This window comes from Strigops habroptila, chromosome 1 (assembly GCF_004027225.2).
Source record: "Strigops habroptila isolate Jane chromosome 1, bStrHab1.2.pri, whole genome shotgun sequence".
In the NCBI taxonomy this organism is placed as follows: Eukaryota; Metazoa; Chordata; class Aves; order Psittaciformes; family Psittacidae; genus Strigops; species Strigops habroptila.
In genome coordinates this window covers 13187173-13206429 of record NC_044277.2, presented here as the reverse complement: position 1 = coordinate 13206429, position 19257 = coordinate 13187173, and the positions used below count along the sequence as shown (strand labels likewise).

The following is a 19257-nucleotide window of genomic DNA, read 5'->3' as shown; positions in this document are numbered from 1 at the left end:
AAAAAATATTGGAGGACTGCAAAAGGTTAATTGCAAAGAAAAGCTTTCAGTGCTTCATAGTTTTAACTACTAAAAAGAAATGAGGAGGTGACTTGATAATGGTTTCTGGGGAAAAACATTGGCTATTAAGAAGTTATTCAAAATAAGAGAAAAAAGCATAACAGGAATTCTTGGCTAGAAGTAGAATTCAAAGAAATGAAAAATTTTACATTAGTCACACAAGCTTGGGAGTGCTGCAGAATAACCACCAAAACAAGTTTACAAGAAAAATGAGGGAGGCTTTTGTGATGTTTTAATCTAAAAGCTTCTCTGGAACTTGTGCTTTTACTAAGCAGAAGTTAATGGGTTCAAAATGGGTAAGTGTACCAAATTCAGTGTGAATCTTAAAGTATATGATTTAATGGCTCAGTATCAGGCTATACTTTCTTACTCAGTAAAAATGTAATTTGTTTTTGAGAACTAAGTGGGAGAAAATGGTGTGATTTTGTTAATGTGAAAAAGTTGCAGTTATTCTGCTGAGTATTTGCACAGAAATTTTTAATCTAAGAGGCAGGGAGGAGAAAGGCAGAGGCAGGAGAAAGGGCAGAGGGAACTACTAGGCTAGAATGCAGAAATGCAATGACCTGGAATTTGGGAACTGGCAACTGGAACACAGCTCTGTGGAGAGCGTGGGATGAGATTTTAGGGTCAGAGCTGGACATGATGTGATGGGTCACGGCCAGAGAGCTGTGGGATGGAAGTGAAAAGACTAAAAAAGCTGGGACAAGGAGTAGAGATCCACTCTGTAATCCTATATATGAAGGCTATGTGACGATGCCTTCGCTGAAGAGCAAGAGTACTCTGGTACTTCCAAAATTTTTGTTATTGACATTCCTATTTAAAGTCTCATAAATACTACATATGCATTTAATCTGATAAGCATATTTTCTATTTTTATGTTTTTAATGTAAATGCTGTTATTTATATAAGTACTTACTGTAGCCCCAAAGAATGCTATTCAGTTATGGTGCCTGGTTGTACAAGGTCCTTTTTGAGTACAAAGAAGGGCAGAACCCCTGTAAAGCTCATATCACAAGAGATTAAGCAATATACTCAGATGGGGAGAGAGGGAAACTGATCTGGAAAAAAGTGCAAAAAAGAAAATCTTTATTTATGCTATCCTGGAGGACAAAGCACAGGCAGCATGCGTATACAAAACACATTCATGGCAGCCATCCACAGATCTATGCAACTCCAGTATCTCAGATGATGCTAATAGAAAAAGCAACAGTTGGTTAATATACGATTAACAGATGTAGGCACTGCTAAAGAAAGCAAAAAATAGAAAAATGGGCAAAAGGTACAAATGCTGTACCTAAAAGGAGCTCTAAATTAAACCATGGTAAGTCTAGTACAACCTAGAGTTATCATTACTGAAAAATATTCCTGAGTCATTGGAATCATAGACACATAGAATCATTTATGTTGGAAAAGACCTTGAAGATCATCAAGTCCAACTGTTAACCCCAGGACTGAAAAGTCCACCACTAAACCATGTCTCTAAGTGACACATCTACACATTTTTTAAATACCTTCAGGGATGGTGACTCCACCACTTCCCTGGGCAGCCTGTTCCAACACTTGACAACCCTTTTGGGGAAGAAATTTTTCCTAATATCCCATGTAAATCTCCCCTGGAACAATTTGAGGCTGTTTCCTTTTGTCCTATCACTTGTTACTTGGAAGAAGAGATTGACACCCACCTCACTACAACCTTCTTTCAGGTAGTTGTAGAGAGTGGTAAAGTCTCCCCTCAGCCTTCTCTTCTTCACACTAAACAACCCCAGTTCCCTCAGCTGTTCCTCATCAGACTTGTGCTCCATCAGCTTCATTGCCCTTCTTAGAATGTTCTTTCGCACCTCAATGTCTGTCTTAGAGTGAGGGGCCCAGAACTGAACGCAATATTTGAGTTGCGGCCTCACCAGTGCCCAGTACGGGGGGATGACCACTGCCCTGGCCCTGCTGGCCACACTACTGCTGATACAAGCCAGGATGCTGTTGACCTTCTTGGAAACTCAGCCTTTAACAATGTAGTGACTTTGGTAAGAACAGACAGATGTGCAAGAGGTTTCAGCAACTGGAAGGGAACCTATGACCACATGTAGACATTTCCATCCCTGTTGTAGCTTTCAATGTTATTTTCATACTTACGTGGTGTGCATTCTTGGCTCTAGAAAGTAGTCACATCTGTGTTTAACTCTGTTCCTGTGTATGGCCACATTAAATATGTTCTCAGTTTAATTACTCCAGTGGAAGGATATTGACAGGATAATCACTGATTCCTGAACACGGATTCAGGAACAACAAAAAACTGCTTGGGTTTCTCTGGATTTAATTTTTGTTTATTTGAGAGTTTTGGTTTTCAGCAAGTCCTGTGCTTGTGCTTCACAGGGTGGTCCGGGTGTCAGAGGTGCCAAAGGCCATCGTGGTGATCCAGGTCCAAAGGTACCTTGTACAGCACTTTACAGTTGACAGATGCAGAGGTTCTTGATTTATCTCTGCTGCATGTAAACTTTCAAACGAATTCCAGATTGTTTCTGATGTCACTGAGGAAAAAGCACAGTGAAATGCCATTGGCTTTGGTCTGTCTCTTTTCGTAACAATTGCTTGTCCTGTTTGTTCCTTGCTAAAATACATAAAATTCAGAATGCTGCTTGCACAGCATAAAATCTTCCTTTATAAAGGAAGCAGGCAGTTTTAAATTGAACCATAACTTCTCAATCAAATGTTAACTTGTATTTCAGATGGTTTTGAGTCTATTGTTATTTCATTCTTCAACTTGAAGCTGCCTTTGTCCATATGATAAGAGTTTAACTTATGTCCTGTGCTACTTTAGGGGCCAGATGGACCTCGAGGTGAAATTGGTGTTCCTGGACCGCAAGGACCTCCAGGACCACAGGGACCCAGTGGACTTTCTATTCAAGGGCTTCCAGTGAGACTTATAAAATCAATAGTGTTCTTTCCAATGACACTTTGGACATATTTTAGACCAGACTGAAATATCTTTTGGTGTCCTGATCAGAATCTGAATTTCAATATTTGAGGTGAAATCACAGATTTGGGTTTAACCTACAGCGGATATGCATTCAATGACAACATTCCCATTTTTATTTGTATCTGAACTTTTAGCTAGTTGCAGGGATCTGATCACAGGCTTAATATGACCCAGGATATCTTTGAAGCCTGGAGACAAGTGAAAAAAAGGCTGCAGTGGGGGTTATAACATGGAACCAAACCAAAATGTGAATATGTTATCTTTTTCTGGTTGTGGTATTGCTCACTGCAGATCAGTTCTGACTTGAAAGGTACACCCAAGCAAGAAAACCAAATTAGCTGCCAAAATTAAGCAATAGTATTCACTACTTTACAGAATCTATCATCAGAGGAGGTGATTAGATCTGGAGTTTGCAATGCTGTTGTGAAATAAGTCTCAGAATTTCATCATAAAGACACATTGGTAGAATAATGAACTAGTCTTGTTTCATATATATCTCCAGTAGATGGGTGCACACAAGCCTTGAAAGGTAGTAGATACATAATTGAAAAGTAGTAGATACATATTTTTTCTGATAGACCTTTTTCAAAATTTACTACATTATCATACACTTTCTTCTTTTTACTTTGTCTATATGATACTGCTGTAAAATATAATGAAGCGATTTACCAAAACTGTATGTTCATGCCCATGTTATCATCAGCGAATAACACAGAATAATTACAAGAATAGTTATTTAATACAGAAATCATGTTCCTGCATAAACTTTAATTAAAATTCGTGTATTATCTAGAAAATCATACCTTTGTCATGCATATGTACTGTAGAAACAAGTCTAGTTTCCATAGAAATCCATTAGTTTCATCATTATAGGAAATACTTCTGATGGCTGAAGAGAAACAGATTCCTTTGAGGAGAAAAAAAAACAACCTACTTTCTTTTGTAACATAATGGCTCTAGTTTTGTCAGGTTAATTCTGAAATCTTTTAAAATTAGTTTTATTTTCTATATTTGTAAATTCTTAATTTACAGTTTTGCAAATAGAGTCCCTAGGTTTGCTTTCAGCAGTAAAAACAATCTGTTTTCTGTATTGGTCGCTTGTTTCTTTGTTTTTTTCTAAAGAAGCTGAAAGGAACTACTGAAAATAGTAAACTAATCATATATTTGGTTTCCTACGTGTGATTCTTAATTTGCAGGGGCCACCAGGTGAAAAGGGAGAGAAAGGAGATCTTGGTTTTCCTGGCCTGCAGGTATTTCCTAAGTTACTGTTTAACCTGTCACTTACTAAGTTTGAATGTTGAATTGACATCATTGTGAATTTAGGGCACATATTCAAAACTGCTGAGAAGCACGTTGTTGCGTTAAAGTTGAATGGAGATTTAGAATCAGGAGGAATTTAAGGTGTGCGAGTGTGCAGTGACAAAATCATTCAGGGTCTGAAAGATTAGTTACTTTCCTGGCCTTGTTTAACTCTGAAATTGGGTCTATACAGACTCAAAAAAACCCTACTCTTAGATTTCTGCTTACAGAGCGAATAACCATCATCTGCTTGTTTTCACTTTAAACCCATTAAATTCCTCCTGGAATTATCTAGGAGGAAAGATCCAGCACTTAATCTTTTTGATGCTATCTTTCACAAAATTGTCATCTTAAAAAGCTGTAGTATTTAGTGAATCTTGGTTTGGTGTCTGGTATTTAGTTTGGAGATTGCATTTCAATTGATTGCTGCTTTTCAGGATCATTTGCTCTTCCCTTTTTAGATGCTCCTCTTCCACTGATTATAAACCTCTAGTATTTGTTCGTTGTTACCAGGTCCCCCTCATGTTCCTAGGTGCAACAAATAGTGAACTCATACAGTCTTTAATAATAAATCAGTTTTGTTAGCCTTGTGAACCCTGTAATAATGGTGCCAGAATGTTGCTCTGCACCCTTCATGAGCCAGAGAGTGACATTTCATCTGAATGACAGGGAACTGCTGAATGTAACTTCTAGTCCTGCTCAGGCAGGTATTTCCTCTTTGATATTGCTGCACTGACTTCAAGCAATATGGTAACAGACTCCATTTTAGCAATGGGAGAATGAGACACTAATAACAGTTGTATTATAAGGTTAAGGTAATGATGCCATGCAGTGAATCTACACTGACGTGACACTGGAACAATGTAGGAAATAAAGCTCTTTTCAGCTAAGTGGCATAGGAAGCCTGACTTTATGAAATTGTCAGTGTTCTTAATAGAACAGTAGTGAGCGGGTGTGGAGGCTGTGCGCTTTAACAATGTGTGTTTAGCCATCTCTCATTTCACAGAAATGCCTTCTTTACTGAATCTCTTCTATGGTCCCACCCACTATTGAACTCCTAGTTCCATTTATTCAAAAGCATGCCATACAGTTTCACTGGAAAGTGATTTTTGGTTGGATTCTGTTAACTTGATCTCATCATTTGCTCTGCCTTTGTAATGCTTAGGGTGTCCCAGGAGCATCAGGGTCACCCGGAAGAGATGGAGCTCAAGGTCAAAGGGTAAGGTAAAATAAACATGTTTTACATTTGTTTTAAAAGTTTCCATTCCGTAATGGATATATTTCCCAGGTTGATTTATTATGGTTTATATCACTTGTATTCTACCATTTCTGGAGACCCATATCACTGTGCCAATCAGCAGAAAAGTCAGAGATCGGGTGGAGTATCCTTCCATTTGCTAGATCAGGGTTGAGAAATACCAGATGAGTAACGGAGAACCAGGCATTATGGATGCGCTTAATGCCTTTGATAGGAGTAGTTGTCACTTGTGTCCAGCACTGCCAAATAGTCTATTTGCTAATACTTTTGAGATTAGATGGTGGTTAAATGGTACATAATTAGTATGCAATCCAATGCAATCATCTAAATTTGCTTTCTCACTAATTAATGGATACAAGAGAAAATAACAAGGGAATTTAATACTGAACGTAGAAAAATACCTGTAGAAACTGGTGAAACAAAGAAAAGGTGAAGAATAATATCAAAATTTAGTCTACCTTATTCTGCTTCTGGTAGAGCAAATGAAGATACGTACAGTCTATCTAGGAATTAGTAAAAACAAATTCAGATTCATGTTGATGTTAAACTTATAAATCCTTCTCCCTGTCTCCCTGGGGAGACTTCTGTTTCATTATTAGTCAGGCGATGGAAAGTTTTTGTTAGCATAATACTGGTTACTGTCCACAGCAGAAGTTCATTATTAAATATGACTTTTCGGTTTCATTTGAACAAGTTTTACATATTCATGATCCTTTTTTGGATACGTTAATGTAACTTGAACTTCAGAGAAATCTGGACCTTGTTTAGATTTCTGGCATTAACCTGAGACCTTGCTGTAAAAAAAAATAATCCCTATAGCAAAATGTGTATTTGAGCTTACTACTAGGAACTTAAGCATTGGCATACCTTTATGTGTAGAAGTAATTCCACTGAAGTTACTGTAGAATTTGGGCAATGCCTGGATGTTTTTTCCCTAAAATCATGCAAATAAAGTAATTTTATTAAGATAAAGTTTTATACAACATTATCATTAGATAAATAACCTAATCAGAACAATAATCTTCTAATTTTCAAGTAAGTTGTGCTAGAATATTAAGATGAATATATTCATCTTTCTGCTGTATAATACTATGATGCCTTCTGCGTGGAAGCTCATTTTTCATGTTTTTAACATTTTCTTTTTGGTTGTATTAGAATTTTCCCCCCTAAATTCCCCATACCTGGTGTCACCTCTTCATTCCAGGTTAATAAAGACCTGGAGCCTGATGAACATTTGGATTTTTGCATGATGCTGTCTAATCTTGGTCATAGCCAGGTTGAGGTGACTTGGTGCTAGACATTGTATGTGTGAGTGGTATGTGCCGCCTCTTCCTGCATTCCTGATCACAAGGGACAATTCCAGGAGAAGTGTTTTTATTGTATTCTGTGTTTTTATTGTATTCTGTAGATCACTTTGCATTTAGCAGCAGGGATCCTCAGCCATGTCTTGATACGAACCAGCAGTTCAGAAGTGGTCTAGTTTTCCCACATGTGGAAGTCAGCAGGCTGTTGCAGAGAGGTGGCATTTCTGAGGAAAGCCATCAGGAAGACTAGTGCAGCAAAGGCATTTAATGCAGCCTGGAAAGGTCATGCTGTGCTTATTCTGTAGAAGACCTCAGTGTCGTCTATAATAATGTAGGGTAATTACCAAAATTGCCATTTTTTATAGATACAGTAATAATGCTTTGTTCACTTTCTTCTGGTGTTAATCAAAGGAGCTGGGTAAATAGCCTAGAACTCATAAAATTAGGTCTGTTAGCTTGTTATTGTCTCTGTGTGACCCTTATGCAATATTTTCCAGCAGTAATTATTTCTATGGCAACAAATAATTATGTTATAGTAAGTTCATGGTGCTGTAACTCATTTGAATCCTGTGAAGTTATGACAACATGAAATTGCTTTTAATGGGTGAAGATTCAGTCTGATGATTTCACCGCAGTCTCTTTGAAGGCGAAGTGCTCAAGAAAGGCATAATTCTAAGGGCGTAACTGCAGCAACAGCAAAGGAGAACTGGAAAATTCCTGAAAAGTAAATTGCCTTTTTGTATAACGTTCCCTTTGTTGGGCTTCCTCCTTTTAGCCAAGATGCCAAACTGTCTTGCAGCTATTAAACTACTAGAACTGATATTTTCTGTGTTATTCTTAGCTTAGCTATCATTGCCTCTTTAGAATTTATTGTTCATTGAAATGTTTTAATTATAGTGGTACCAGTGCTGTAAAGTAATTAAACAGATGGCCAAATCACACTGATTTTAACAGGAAGTAAGCATGGAGCTGATACTTATTGAGAGATCTCTGAGAGCTTTGCTGAACCAGCTATAATGGGATGTTAGTCTCAAGAAGTCCTGCAATGGAGATTTTTTCCCTTACATTTGCTAGTAGTTGGAATCACTTCACCTTTACAGTTCTTTTACCTTCCTTTTTGTTTCGGTTCCTCGTGTTCATCTTTGCTGGTTTTATTTTTGAAATCAGTTGAGAAAAGGGTTTTTTTCCTCCTAATGTTTTAATTCACCAATTTCTGAACGTCTGTCTTTTAGTCTTTGGTTTATTTGTTTTTAATGGGTTTTTAGTAAGTCATTAAGACATACAGCATCTCCTCTCCCTTATTTTCTTAATTAAATGTCTCCGCTATGAAAAAGAGTGGGATGTAATAAAAATACCATGGCAAGGTTGAATCAGAGTCAAAAATGCATTCTGTCATAATAAAGTAAACTTTCTGAATGTGCATGATAATATTTTATACCTGTCTGGTATAAATAGATATATATAGATTTAAATCTATATCTCAGACTCCACACAAGAAACAGTCTCTTTCCCTCTCACGAGCTTCCAGTTATAAAAGATTTTATAAAATAGAAAACTGTTTCTTTTTATTTTATGGCAGTGCTGTGGTTATTTGGCATCCTTTCTTCATGTCCCATATTTGTAACTGGCAATATAGAGAGGTTTTACTAAAGACAACAGATTGTGTTTGTCCACCAACTGTCCCAAGCATATAAGGTTGAAAAATAGAGCTTGAATTGCACATGCAAGAGAATCCAAACCAACGTCATGCTTCTGGTGCATACATAGACAGTAATCAGACTCTCTTGTGCTTTTGCTTCATCTCTTTCAGCCAAGAGTATAAAGTTTGGAAGCATACTGAAACTGACCCTTGTTGAGATGTGTGGGTAGAGTACGAAAGGTCTTCCCTTTCCCATATCTTCATGGCTACCCTCCAAGGTCCGGTCACAATTGCAATCCCTATTCTTTCTTGCAAAGTGCAGGCCACCTGGGAGGAGACATCTACAAAGCTGCAACAAGAGAAATCTAATATATCATTGTGAGTGGCAAGCATGCTCTGCTTGATGACACAATGCAGGGAGACTTCTTGACCGTTCTGACTCCCAAGTTTGTATCTATCTCTTGTGCCCATGACATTGTTATTGCTTACTGTTGCCTGGTGGTTTCCTCAGGGGTGTTTTCTCCTGGCCAAAATTCTTCTTGGCAAAGAGGCATGGTTGTTCCTTAGCAGGTTAAAAAGTTCTGGAGGAAGCTCTGTTGGGTGTGCTTCCTTCCCCATATGTCTGCTAGGGGTGGAACCACAGAGTTAAACTGTCAAGTGACTGATTTATCTTCCTGAGCTGCTGCAGCTGGTTTGGTGTGCTGAGCATCAACTAATGCTACCTTATTCAGCTTGAAGACACTCGTCTGCAGTAAGACACCTCTTACTGACAGAGAGGATGAATCAGTTTCTTAAACCTTTCTTCAGCTCCTAATGGCTCCTGTTCAGCACACTGAGAGCAGGAGAGCAAAGAGACCAGCTATGAGACATAAGGCCTTTATCTAGAGACTAGTAAATTAGATACTGCCAAAACATAATTAATTCTGAGCACTGCCTGGTGACCTTTGGTGTCTAATGCTTGTCATTCTTGGCAGCGTTAGGCTGGGCCAGCTCTTTCAGGACGTTGTTCAGGGGATAGCACAGATCAGAAGCTATTTCAGCAGGGAGTTTAGATGCCTACTATTTTAGTGGGATTTGTAGAATCATAAAATTAAGGTCGGGAGGGACCTTCAGAGGTCATCTAGTCTAACAGTCTGCTCAAAACAGGTCTGATCAAGTCGCTTAGGTCTATATTAAGATGAGTTTTGAAGGCTTCCAAGTATGAAGATTTCACAGCCTCTCTGAGCAACCCATGATAGTATTAAGTTTCATAGTTTCATTGTAACTTTTTTTTTCCCCCCTACCCGTTGACCTGTTATCCCACAGGAACCCCTGGTTCTCTTCCACAAAGCCACAGAAATGCAGTTATGTATGTTGGTAAGAGCTGTGTCATATTTTTTTCTTTAAAGACTTGTCTACAAGGACTTGTATGATTTGTCTAAGGACTTGTTATACAAGCAAAGGCGTAGTCAAAGGGACACAGATACGCAAGGAAAGGAGTGTTATCTTCCATATGTTAATCTTAAGAGCACACTGCAGATGTTGGAGGAGAAATATGACTGAATAACAAAAGATATGCAAGGAATTGTATTTTAAATTATGAAGAATTAATAGTAAAATAATTTCAGACTATCAGCTTGTAGATGGCTCTGGCAGTTTCATGAGAAAGAGAAGAAACGCTAAGACAGCATTATTGTGTGTTAAGACAAAACTAGCCTTTTTTAGTTAAATAAAGGCTGTGTGTTCTGAGCAACATTTAACCCAATGTTTCTGGGTTAGCTTTAATTTAAAATAGCTCATGTTGGTGCAAAATTTTTTGCAAGCTATGCCTTGGATTAATACACTGAGATAGTGTTTAGTAATGTTTCTCTGATGGTCGCAGCGGTTTTTCTTGAAAGGAGAAACATTTATTTTTAAATTTTTCATCAGAAAAAGAAAAAAAAGATAAATCAGTCATGGGACCCAGGCTGCAGCATTTTTTTAAAGGCTGTACATGAAAGTCTTTCAAACCAGGGTTTGGTAGCTGCAGTTAAGGTTTTGCCAGCATCAAGTCCTACTTGAAAAATCACCTCTCCACAACTACCTCTAAAAATTCCAAGCTACCAAAAGTTAAAGAGTTTATAGTGAAGTTAGCAGCAGTACTGACTTCAGCAGACTTGAGTCTTCACAGGGATTCAGGTGCTGCCTACATTCACCAGTTCTATTTGTACTCTCGCAAATAAAATTCCTTATAAAAAATCTGTCCTAGCTGCACTATGTTTCTCCATAACCTTTTTTCATGCTATCAGCATAATATGTCCTGACTTAAGTTAGTGTTCCAAAATAATATGTGCCTGGATTCTAAACTGCCCTACAACTGATGTCATACATCAGAATCTGTCCCATCCTGCTCTTGGACATGGAGCTCCATGGAAGACATTCAGCAGCTCTGAAGAGAATCGTTTCTATCCTAGATGAGACTGCATCAGAGGAAGTGCTCTTGTGCTGTATAATTTCCCCAGTCATTCTGGAGGTGGCTAAGCTAAGAGAGGACTTCAATAAATTGGAGAGTAAATAACATCTTTAAGGCTTCAGTGCTCAGAATAAAACTCTGTGAATTCTCACAGTGCTCTGTTTAATTTTGCATTACACAGACCAAAAATAATGGGGGAAAGTGCCAGAAGAAACACATTCCCAGTCTTCCTGCCAATTTCCTGGTACCTACTAATCTCGTCTGCTCACTACTCACAAGTTCAGGATGAATATCAGATCCATTATGGGCACTGGATGGTCTGAGTAACACCATCTTCAAACCCTGTTGGCAGCACAAACAAGTATCTTTGGTAATTTACTTACACGAAAGAATAGGTATTGTCATACTCTTGCTTGAACCAAACCTCTCTTTGACTGCATCTGTAAGTATATAGGAATTTTCACATCTAACAAATACAGTAGGAGGCAATTTTTTTTCTGGCCAAGTGATACAGACACAGCGCCAAGAGCAATTAATCCTAAGAGAATAGACAGGAGGTGATTCTTGAGCAACCAAGAGTAAGAATATTGCTCAGAAGAAAGAAAGTGTGAAACATATTCAATGAAAATGTAATTCTGATCATAATGTTAGTTCTACTCCTTGACTGTGAGGGAGAAGGGAGGGACATACAGCATTATTTTTCTTTAAAAGATTGTGTGACTCCACACTAGATCCTAGAAGTCAATGGAAATCTCTGCATTTCCCTCTTCCTAGTTAAAACTAAGCCCTGAAGAAGGTCAAATCAGTTTTCATCCTGCTTTAGGACTGATCGAAAATAAATGCAGATTTTAAATCTTTGCTTTAAAAATAAATGCAGATTTTAAATCTTTGCTTTAAAAAGTGAAACATACTTGTAAATATGAAGGCATGTCAGTCTTCCTGAAGGTTTTACTGTGTACTGTCTAGTTTGCATTATCTTCTAGGGACTTCCACGTTATTATAAAACTGTGAATAGCTATCACTGAATTTTTTAAAACATTGTTCACAACTAAGTGCTTCTTCCAGAGAATATCAGAAACCCTATTTTATAATTTTTAATGCGTTTCAAAGTTCCTTATACCATTTTCTGTTTCCTCTAGAATCACCAATTTTGAAGCCTTAAACACACTTTCCTTTGCAGATTTATTTAATTGAGCTAGGCTTGCAATCTTTTCTCTGTGTATGTCTTACAACTACTGTGATACAGACACTATTAGTATTTTTATTACAATGCCACTTAGCTGTTACATTTGCTTTAGTTCTTACTGTGATAGGGGAGCTGCTTTGGTCCTTGAAGCTTCAGGAACCATCCGGCTACACTATGAAATAAGAAAGTATTTCCATATCAGCTCTAAGGATGAGTAGATAACATCATATGAGTTACAATGTGGCTTACTTTATCAGTGAAACACCCTTCTGGTGGAATTCTAAAAACTATTTTCCAGGTACATGGCAGATAACATTCCCCAGCCAGTGTTTCATGCCATATGATAGCAGGTTTGAATCATAGTTTCCAAATTATGTAAAGCATAGAACTAGTTGTTGATGCTATAGTTGTTACTAAAACCATGTCAGAAATAAAGTTTCAAAAAAAAAAAAACAGTAAAAAATGAAAGAGTTGTGATTTTTTTCTCTGAAGCTCTAGGAGATCCTGAGGCCTAGAATATTCTTTACTGCTTGTGTCAGCATAAACACTTTCATGCCCTCTCTTTCCTTCTACTCTCACCTCTATATTCTGGTCTTGAGCCAGAGATAAGATCACATTTCTCCTTTTTAGGCTGTGTAGTAATTGAGGAATTGACTTATCACCAGGCTGGTCAGAAACCTACACTTTATAGCATGTGGTTACAAAATGTGCGTATTGGTTAATTTGCAAGAATACTTTATTAATTGTGTATTTTCTTCTACATCTGGTCAGTCTTTTTTCTACGATGTGCTTGCTTTCCAGTTTCCAAGTTATCTTTAGTTTTTGGCTCTCATTTCTGGAAGCTCTGAAGCACGTTCATAATGTAAACCACATGAGCGTTCCTGCTGCTTCCTGAATCAGGACCTTGGTGATAGCTAGTACATATGTACAGAATTGCAGGGCAGAGATATAGTCTCTTTCAGCACTTAATCAGTGGGATTCTGAATAGTGGCAACCAGTGGGAATAGATGTTGAAGTGTGACCCATCTTGTGGCACAAAGTTTGACAGCAACCCTCTCATTTACCTCACAACAGCAGCATTGCAAGTGAAATTCACTCCAAGGTGAAAATTGCCAGTACAAAGACTTTTGCATTGCTGCTTCATACATCAAAAGCATTGTGAGACTAGTTGGATTTTTTATATCAGTGACACCATAGCACCTTTTCACAAATAACCTCCCCCAGAAGAAATAAGGGAATTTTCTTCTAAGAAACAACTGCTGCCGATTATTAATTTAAGAAAAAACAAAGAACAAAAAGAAAAAGTCTTCTGGATGAAATGGAACAGATTTGTTACGTACATACAAAAAGCCGGTAAAATTGTATGTATTTCTCTTTTATAGGGCCTTCCTGGCAAAGATGGACCCACAGGCCCACAAGGACCTCCTGGCCCTATGGTGAGTACTGCCCATGGAATTCGTTACTGTAAAGACAGGATTTGAGAGGATTGTAGGTCACTCTGTTATCTAGGATTCAGTGGATAGACCCAAGGCCAAGGGTTCTCCTTAGAAGTTGAAATTCTCATGACGCACGGGGTTGGCAGAGAGCTGCTTGTCTCACGTCATTTCTTTCCATTTTTACTTTTTTCTTACTCAGGAAAAAATGTCTCACATGGGAAGGGGAGAAAGTTCCATCAATAGATTGATAGCTTTATATAGCTTTTTTTGTTCTTAGTCAAGTAACTGCACTATATAAAGTGAATCAGTGCTCTTAACATATGAAACACTTTCTTCTTATAAGAAATTCCAATTAGGATTATTAGTTAAGTGAATCACCAAGTTTGTTTTGGGGTGGAGGTGGATGCATGTATTCAAATGCTTTCATAGAGTAATCAAGGAAGACTGCAAAGGCCACATTCAGCCTTCATAGCAAGACATATGTTGCCTCCAGAATCAGTCACATCTGATTCTGATTCAATCTTCTCAGGCAGGGCAGCCACGCAAAGTTAATGCCTTCTTGATAGATTTAAGACATCAGGTGAAACTGCTGATTGTATTGAGTATGCTCCAAGAAATACCGTTCTTTTTACAAAGAACATTCTGAGTCATGCCCCTTGAACATGGTAGTAATGCCACAGGATTTAGTCCAGTGGTTCAGCAATCTGTGACTGTTCCAGAAAGCAAGCAACACAAATCCATTTTTCTCAGTGCTTTTCTCAGACCTGCGCTTCTGATGTTCTTCTTCCTGCAACATGTACTGCTTAGTGTTCTGTCCCAGCATCCCTAGTCTTTGACTGACAGTTCTATTTGTGTGCACTTGTTCTCCATCACAGAGTTATTTCTCTCATCAGGGTTCATGGATGTTGATTGTCATCACCACTGCTTTGTTTCTCTTTCCTCATCTAGGGCATACCTGGTGCTCCAGGTGTTCCAGGTGTTACTGGAAGTCAGGGGCCACAAGGTGATGTTGGAGCTCCTGTGAGTAAAATTAATTACTATTGCTATATTTACTGTTGTGCATTAATTAATTTCTGATCCCAGCTTCACTCTTTTACAGAACTCTCCAATAATTATAGTTTATAATCTGTTTGCAGTTAGTGGCTAAAGAAACAGCATATTGGTCTGTCTTTGTTCATTCTTCATAATTATATTTGTTTGTTGATCTTACATATGATATCTGGAATATAAGGATTAGAGAGTCACAACATGAGATTAAATCACAGAAGTTAAAAACATAACAGCATGTGAATTTGTAGTCTGTGTGTAATTACTTTCTCCTTTTTTCCCTTTCCATTTCAAACAACTCTCTGGAAATTAAAGTTTGCCATTTATTAACTTCAATATTTCCAAAATATTATTCTGATTTTCAAACTGTGAAAACATTGCACGAATAAAACCTGGCTTTTATGGGTTTACATCAGAACAATTGACTAATGGTGAGGGCTTTTTCTGGGCTGTTATTATAAATTTGACCATCAGTTTCACCGAGTGGAGAATTACTCCCTCTGTAGTTAAAATTAACATTAGGAACCCCTAAGTTTGTCTATCAGATATTTTTTCCTTATCATAACCCCCCCCCAAGAAAAGGATAGTCTAACTAGGAGAAAGAACTACAACTATAAAATGAGTGTTATATATTACATAAAAGAGAAGATTTACAGTGGACCTCTTTTGCTTTGTAACAGTTCATATAATATTTTGTATTCACATTTTAACATTTGACAACTTGATTAATTATAAAGCTTTCCCATTTTTTTTTCCACATATCACAGTGAATGTTCTATTTAAAGACATGGGACAGTTTTGTATTTCTGACTTTATGTGTAGAATAGACTTATTTTACTTTTTTTTTTTTCCCCCCAAAATCTAGTTTGCTTTGGAGATTTAGTGCAAGCATTTTTATTTGGTTAGGTGGAAATAAAATTATTGATAATATATATCAAAGATAATAACCTAATGCCCAATTCTGCATAGTTTCTAAGCGTAATCATGAGATCTACTGAGGAGGTTTGATGAGCTATGGAATTCATTACTATCAATGTGTAACATGCTGACTTTTCAGTTCCTATCCAAACACATGTTCCAGATATCAAACTAAATATCCTAGAGTGTATCTGTTCCTGTGAGTTATGTAAAAGCTCTGCTGTGAATGTTTGGGCTCTAGTAGTTCTGAAAAAACAGCTAGGTGGGGGAAAAGTTATTGAGCTTCAATAGCTGTCTTTCCCAAAAGGTAGAGTAATAGAAAAGAGGCCTAGAAATAACCTTGCAGTCTTTGTAGGAGTTTCTTCTTTCCCAGGACAGAATAAGCTATGCTTTAACCATGCACCACTCATGCAGATCTTTCCTTACTTCTGGAGTTCGTGACAGATGGTCTAGCCTACCCCAAAAACCTCCACTGGTGAAGCTGCAACTGCCGTAGACAACTTACTCCAATCCATAATGATCCTTGCCATCACTACAATATTACATCATCTTTAATGTCATACTGAGTTTTCCCAGTTTGATCCCATTGCTGACTCCATTCATAGTGGATGCAGAGTACTGGTGCAAAAAATGCTGTGAATTTCAGAACGATATTTTGTCTACCATCAGCCTTCTCTTCCTTATACTCAGTTATAATTAGACCCGTTTCAGCCATGTGAAATGCATCATCTGGTCATTTGCCCTTGCTGCCATTTTAAACAAGAGAATTCAGTATGTGACAAACCCCTGGGAAAGTCATTGTTGCCATGTAAATTGTTTTGTTGAGTGCTGAAATGGAAAAAGAGTGTTTGTTATTGTCACATAACTTCCTGAAACCTTGTTCCTTGTTTATTCTTTTCTCCTTTTACGGTGATGCTGCAAGGGAGGCAATGTTTGGATGTTGAAAGTTTTGAGTGAGAGCAAAAAAAGAATTAACTTTGCATTGAATCTTTCCATAGGGTCCTCCTGGAGCTAAGGGTGAAAGGGGTGAGCGGGTAAGTCCATGTTCATGTTAGTCACCATTTTTTTATTTCCTGTCTAGCCTTCTCTCTCATGGAAAGCTTTATCTGATAATTTATCTTTCTCTGTTTACAGGCACAACAGTTTTCTCTGTGCAATCAAGGAAATTTTCCTTCTTTTCCGGACATTGTCTTATATATAGCTATATTAATGTTTCAAAAGTGAGAAGTACGTGGCATTAAGCATGTTCCCAAATCTATCACTGGGGTTATCTTCTCAGACCTCTGTTTGCTGGCTAAAAACAGTAATGGGAACCAGGGGAATCTCAAAACTTATTTGGCTTTTTTTCTCATCTGTGAGGATATCATGTCTCAGGGATAGTAAATGTATTTCATTGATCTAAGCATTTTCGAGACACAAATGATGCAAATTGTGTTTTGACACTGCTGCTGTCATTATCCAGGGTGATCTCCAGTCCCAAGCAATGGTGCGTGCTGTTGCTCGTCAAGTGTGTGAACAACTCATCCAGGGTAAGTACATCAATAGTTAATATACTTTTATCTCTAGAACGGATCTTTTCCTGACAAAATTACTTACAAATATGATGCTTTTCAAAGCATCCAAGGGGATCTGTTTGTTTTACGCTAGACAGTCAAGATTTATGTTCCAACTATATTTATGTTCAACTGGATTTATGTCTAACTAGAGCTGATTAGCATCAGCCATCTAAAAAAACCCCAAACCTGAATTGTCTCCAAGCTATTATAGTATACAAAAGTTTCTGTTGTAACACTTCTAAATATTTAGAGACATGAAACCCTCCCCAAAGCAAGGAAATAAAATTCTGTACAATATTTCTTCCATTTTCTGTGTACTCCCTAAACCACTGTTTTTCCACCAACAAGCACACAACTTGATATTATCAAAGCATGACAGACCACAGCCTTGAGGACCTGCCAGTGCTCTGTTCAAACTCAGCTGAACTGGATTCTTCACTGAAACTTGAAAATGATGACACTTCTTTTCCTGCCAGGTCATATGGCAAGATATAACTCGATTCTGAACCAGATTCCAAGCCAGTCTGTCTCAACACGAACAATTGCAGGACCTCCTGGTGAGCCAGGTCGGCCAGGGGCTCCAGGGCCACAGGGTGAGCAAGGATCACCAGGCATGCAAGGGTTTCCAGGAAGTCCTGGTCAACCAGGAAGACCAGGAGAAAGAGGTAGGCTTCGTACTTCACATATACAAAAATATACCTCCTCTTTCTGATACATTCTGATGGCTTTTTTCTCCTGTGTAAATGTGAGAGAAACAGATTTCTCACTAGTTGATTGGTAGCTCAACACAGAGCATAATGAAAGCTCTAGAGACATTCAGTCATGAAGGTAATGTAGGCTTTGCTGAGCGTGATTTGGCAGGATCAGACAGAGGTTTAGTGCCTAAACTGCTGAGGACTGGTGGCATCTAATTGGGCACATCCCATCACATTATGCTTTCATCTTTGTAGGACTCCGAAGTGAGATGAATCTCTAAATGTACATGCAAAGGAGCTTATAACAGACAAGCAGACAAGAAATCTGCAAAACTGATAGGTCCATGCTGGGGAAAGACCAAGCTTTTCTGCTAAGCTTGAAATGTGTCAGTCTGAATATTTCTAAATTATTATGTGAAAGGAGCAAGGTTGATAAGAAAAGGGAGAAAAATCCTAGTTTATGAAGGGTTGAGAGGATTAAGGAGAGGAAATGGTGAGGTCAGAGAGAAGTAATACAATCAACTGCTGATTTACAAGTATTCTCTTTTCTGTTCTCACATGTAGGCTAGATCCCTTTCTCCTTTCCTCCACTGGCATTGCCTAATAAAGTAACAAACTCCATGTTTTGATTTACTCCTTCTCTGTGCAACCCTGGCAATCTCTGGTGTACCAGAGTAGCACTAACCTCACAGAGGTAGTACTGAGTAGATCTGTAACTGTGAAAGTGCTTTGAAGACCATTACACAAGGAAGAGACCACAAACCCAAGAGATAAATGTGATATTCAAAAGCAATGAACTGGTGTTGCTGTTAAAAAAATCTGCTAACTGGGATTTTAAAAATGGATTGCTATAGAGGCTGTTCAGTTCAGGAGCTTAATAGTTCTAGTTCACAGCAGCCATGATGACCAGAGTTAAAGCACTGTTCTGAAAAGAATGTCTCTGAGTGAAGTTGAGTCTCTGGGTCCTTTCTTCCTCTCAAGACTGTACTTCTAATTACCATCTTAAAAAAAGAGACAAGGGTTAGGGTACTGACCTCTCAGTCATGCTGCTGCCTGCTCCAGCTGAGCAAAGACTAGATGCTGTCAAGAAAGAAGGAGAAATGAGAGAGTGGGAGACCAGTAGAAAAGAAAGGCGAGGTTCAGTGGGGCTTTGAACAAGCTACTCTAGTGGAAGGTGTCCCTGTCTATGGAAAGGAGTTGGAACTGGATGAGCTTTAGGGTCACTTCCAACCCAAACCATTCTGTGATTCCATGAAAATTGGAAGAGACAGCAAGTGGGGAGCTAACTTAAAGGGGTGACCTGGAGATACTGAATGCAGATTTCAGGGTAGTTGTTTCCATACTAATACTAGCGTATTTTAAACCCCTTTTCAGGCAGGGACTGTCACAGAATGTTTTGCTAGGGCTGGAGGAAAAGAGGAACCAAAGTGCCAAGCTACGAAAGGGGAAATCTG

General features: G+C 38.2%; 1 protein-coding gene across 4 annotated transcripts in view; it reads left to right on the top strand.

Moving 5' to 3' along the window:
• COL14A1 (collagen type XIV alpha 1 chain) overlaps window positions 1–19257 on the top strand; it is a 119454-nt gene that overhangs the window by 89549 nt on the left and 10648 nt on the right. For all 4 annotated transcript variants that reach the window (XM_030489511.1, XM_030489601.1, XM_030489430.1 and 1 more), the window contains 9 exons: window positions 2431–2484; window positions 2876–2971; window positions 4231–4284; window positions 5499–5552; window positions 13534–13587; window positions 14536–14607; window positions 16551–16586; window positions 17015–17081; window positions 17585–17773. In XM_030489511.1, coding sequence (XP_030345371.1) covers window positions 2431–2484; window positions 2876–2971; window positions 4231–4284; window positions 5499–5552; window positions 13534–13587; window positions 14536–14607; window positions 16551–16586; window positions 17015–17081; window positions 17585–17773 — 676 coding nt within the window. The remainder of the gene's footprint in view (window positions 1–2430; window positions 2485–2875; window positions 2972–4230; window positions 4285–5498; window positions 5553–13533; window positions 13588–14535; window positions 14608–16550; window positions 16587–17014; window positions 17082–17584; window positions 17774–19257) is intronic.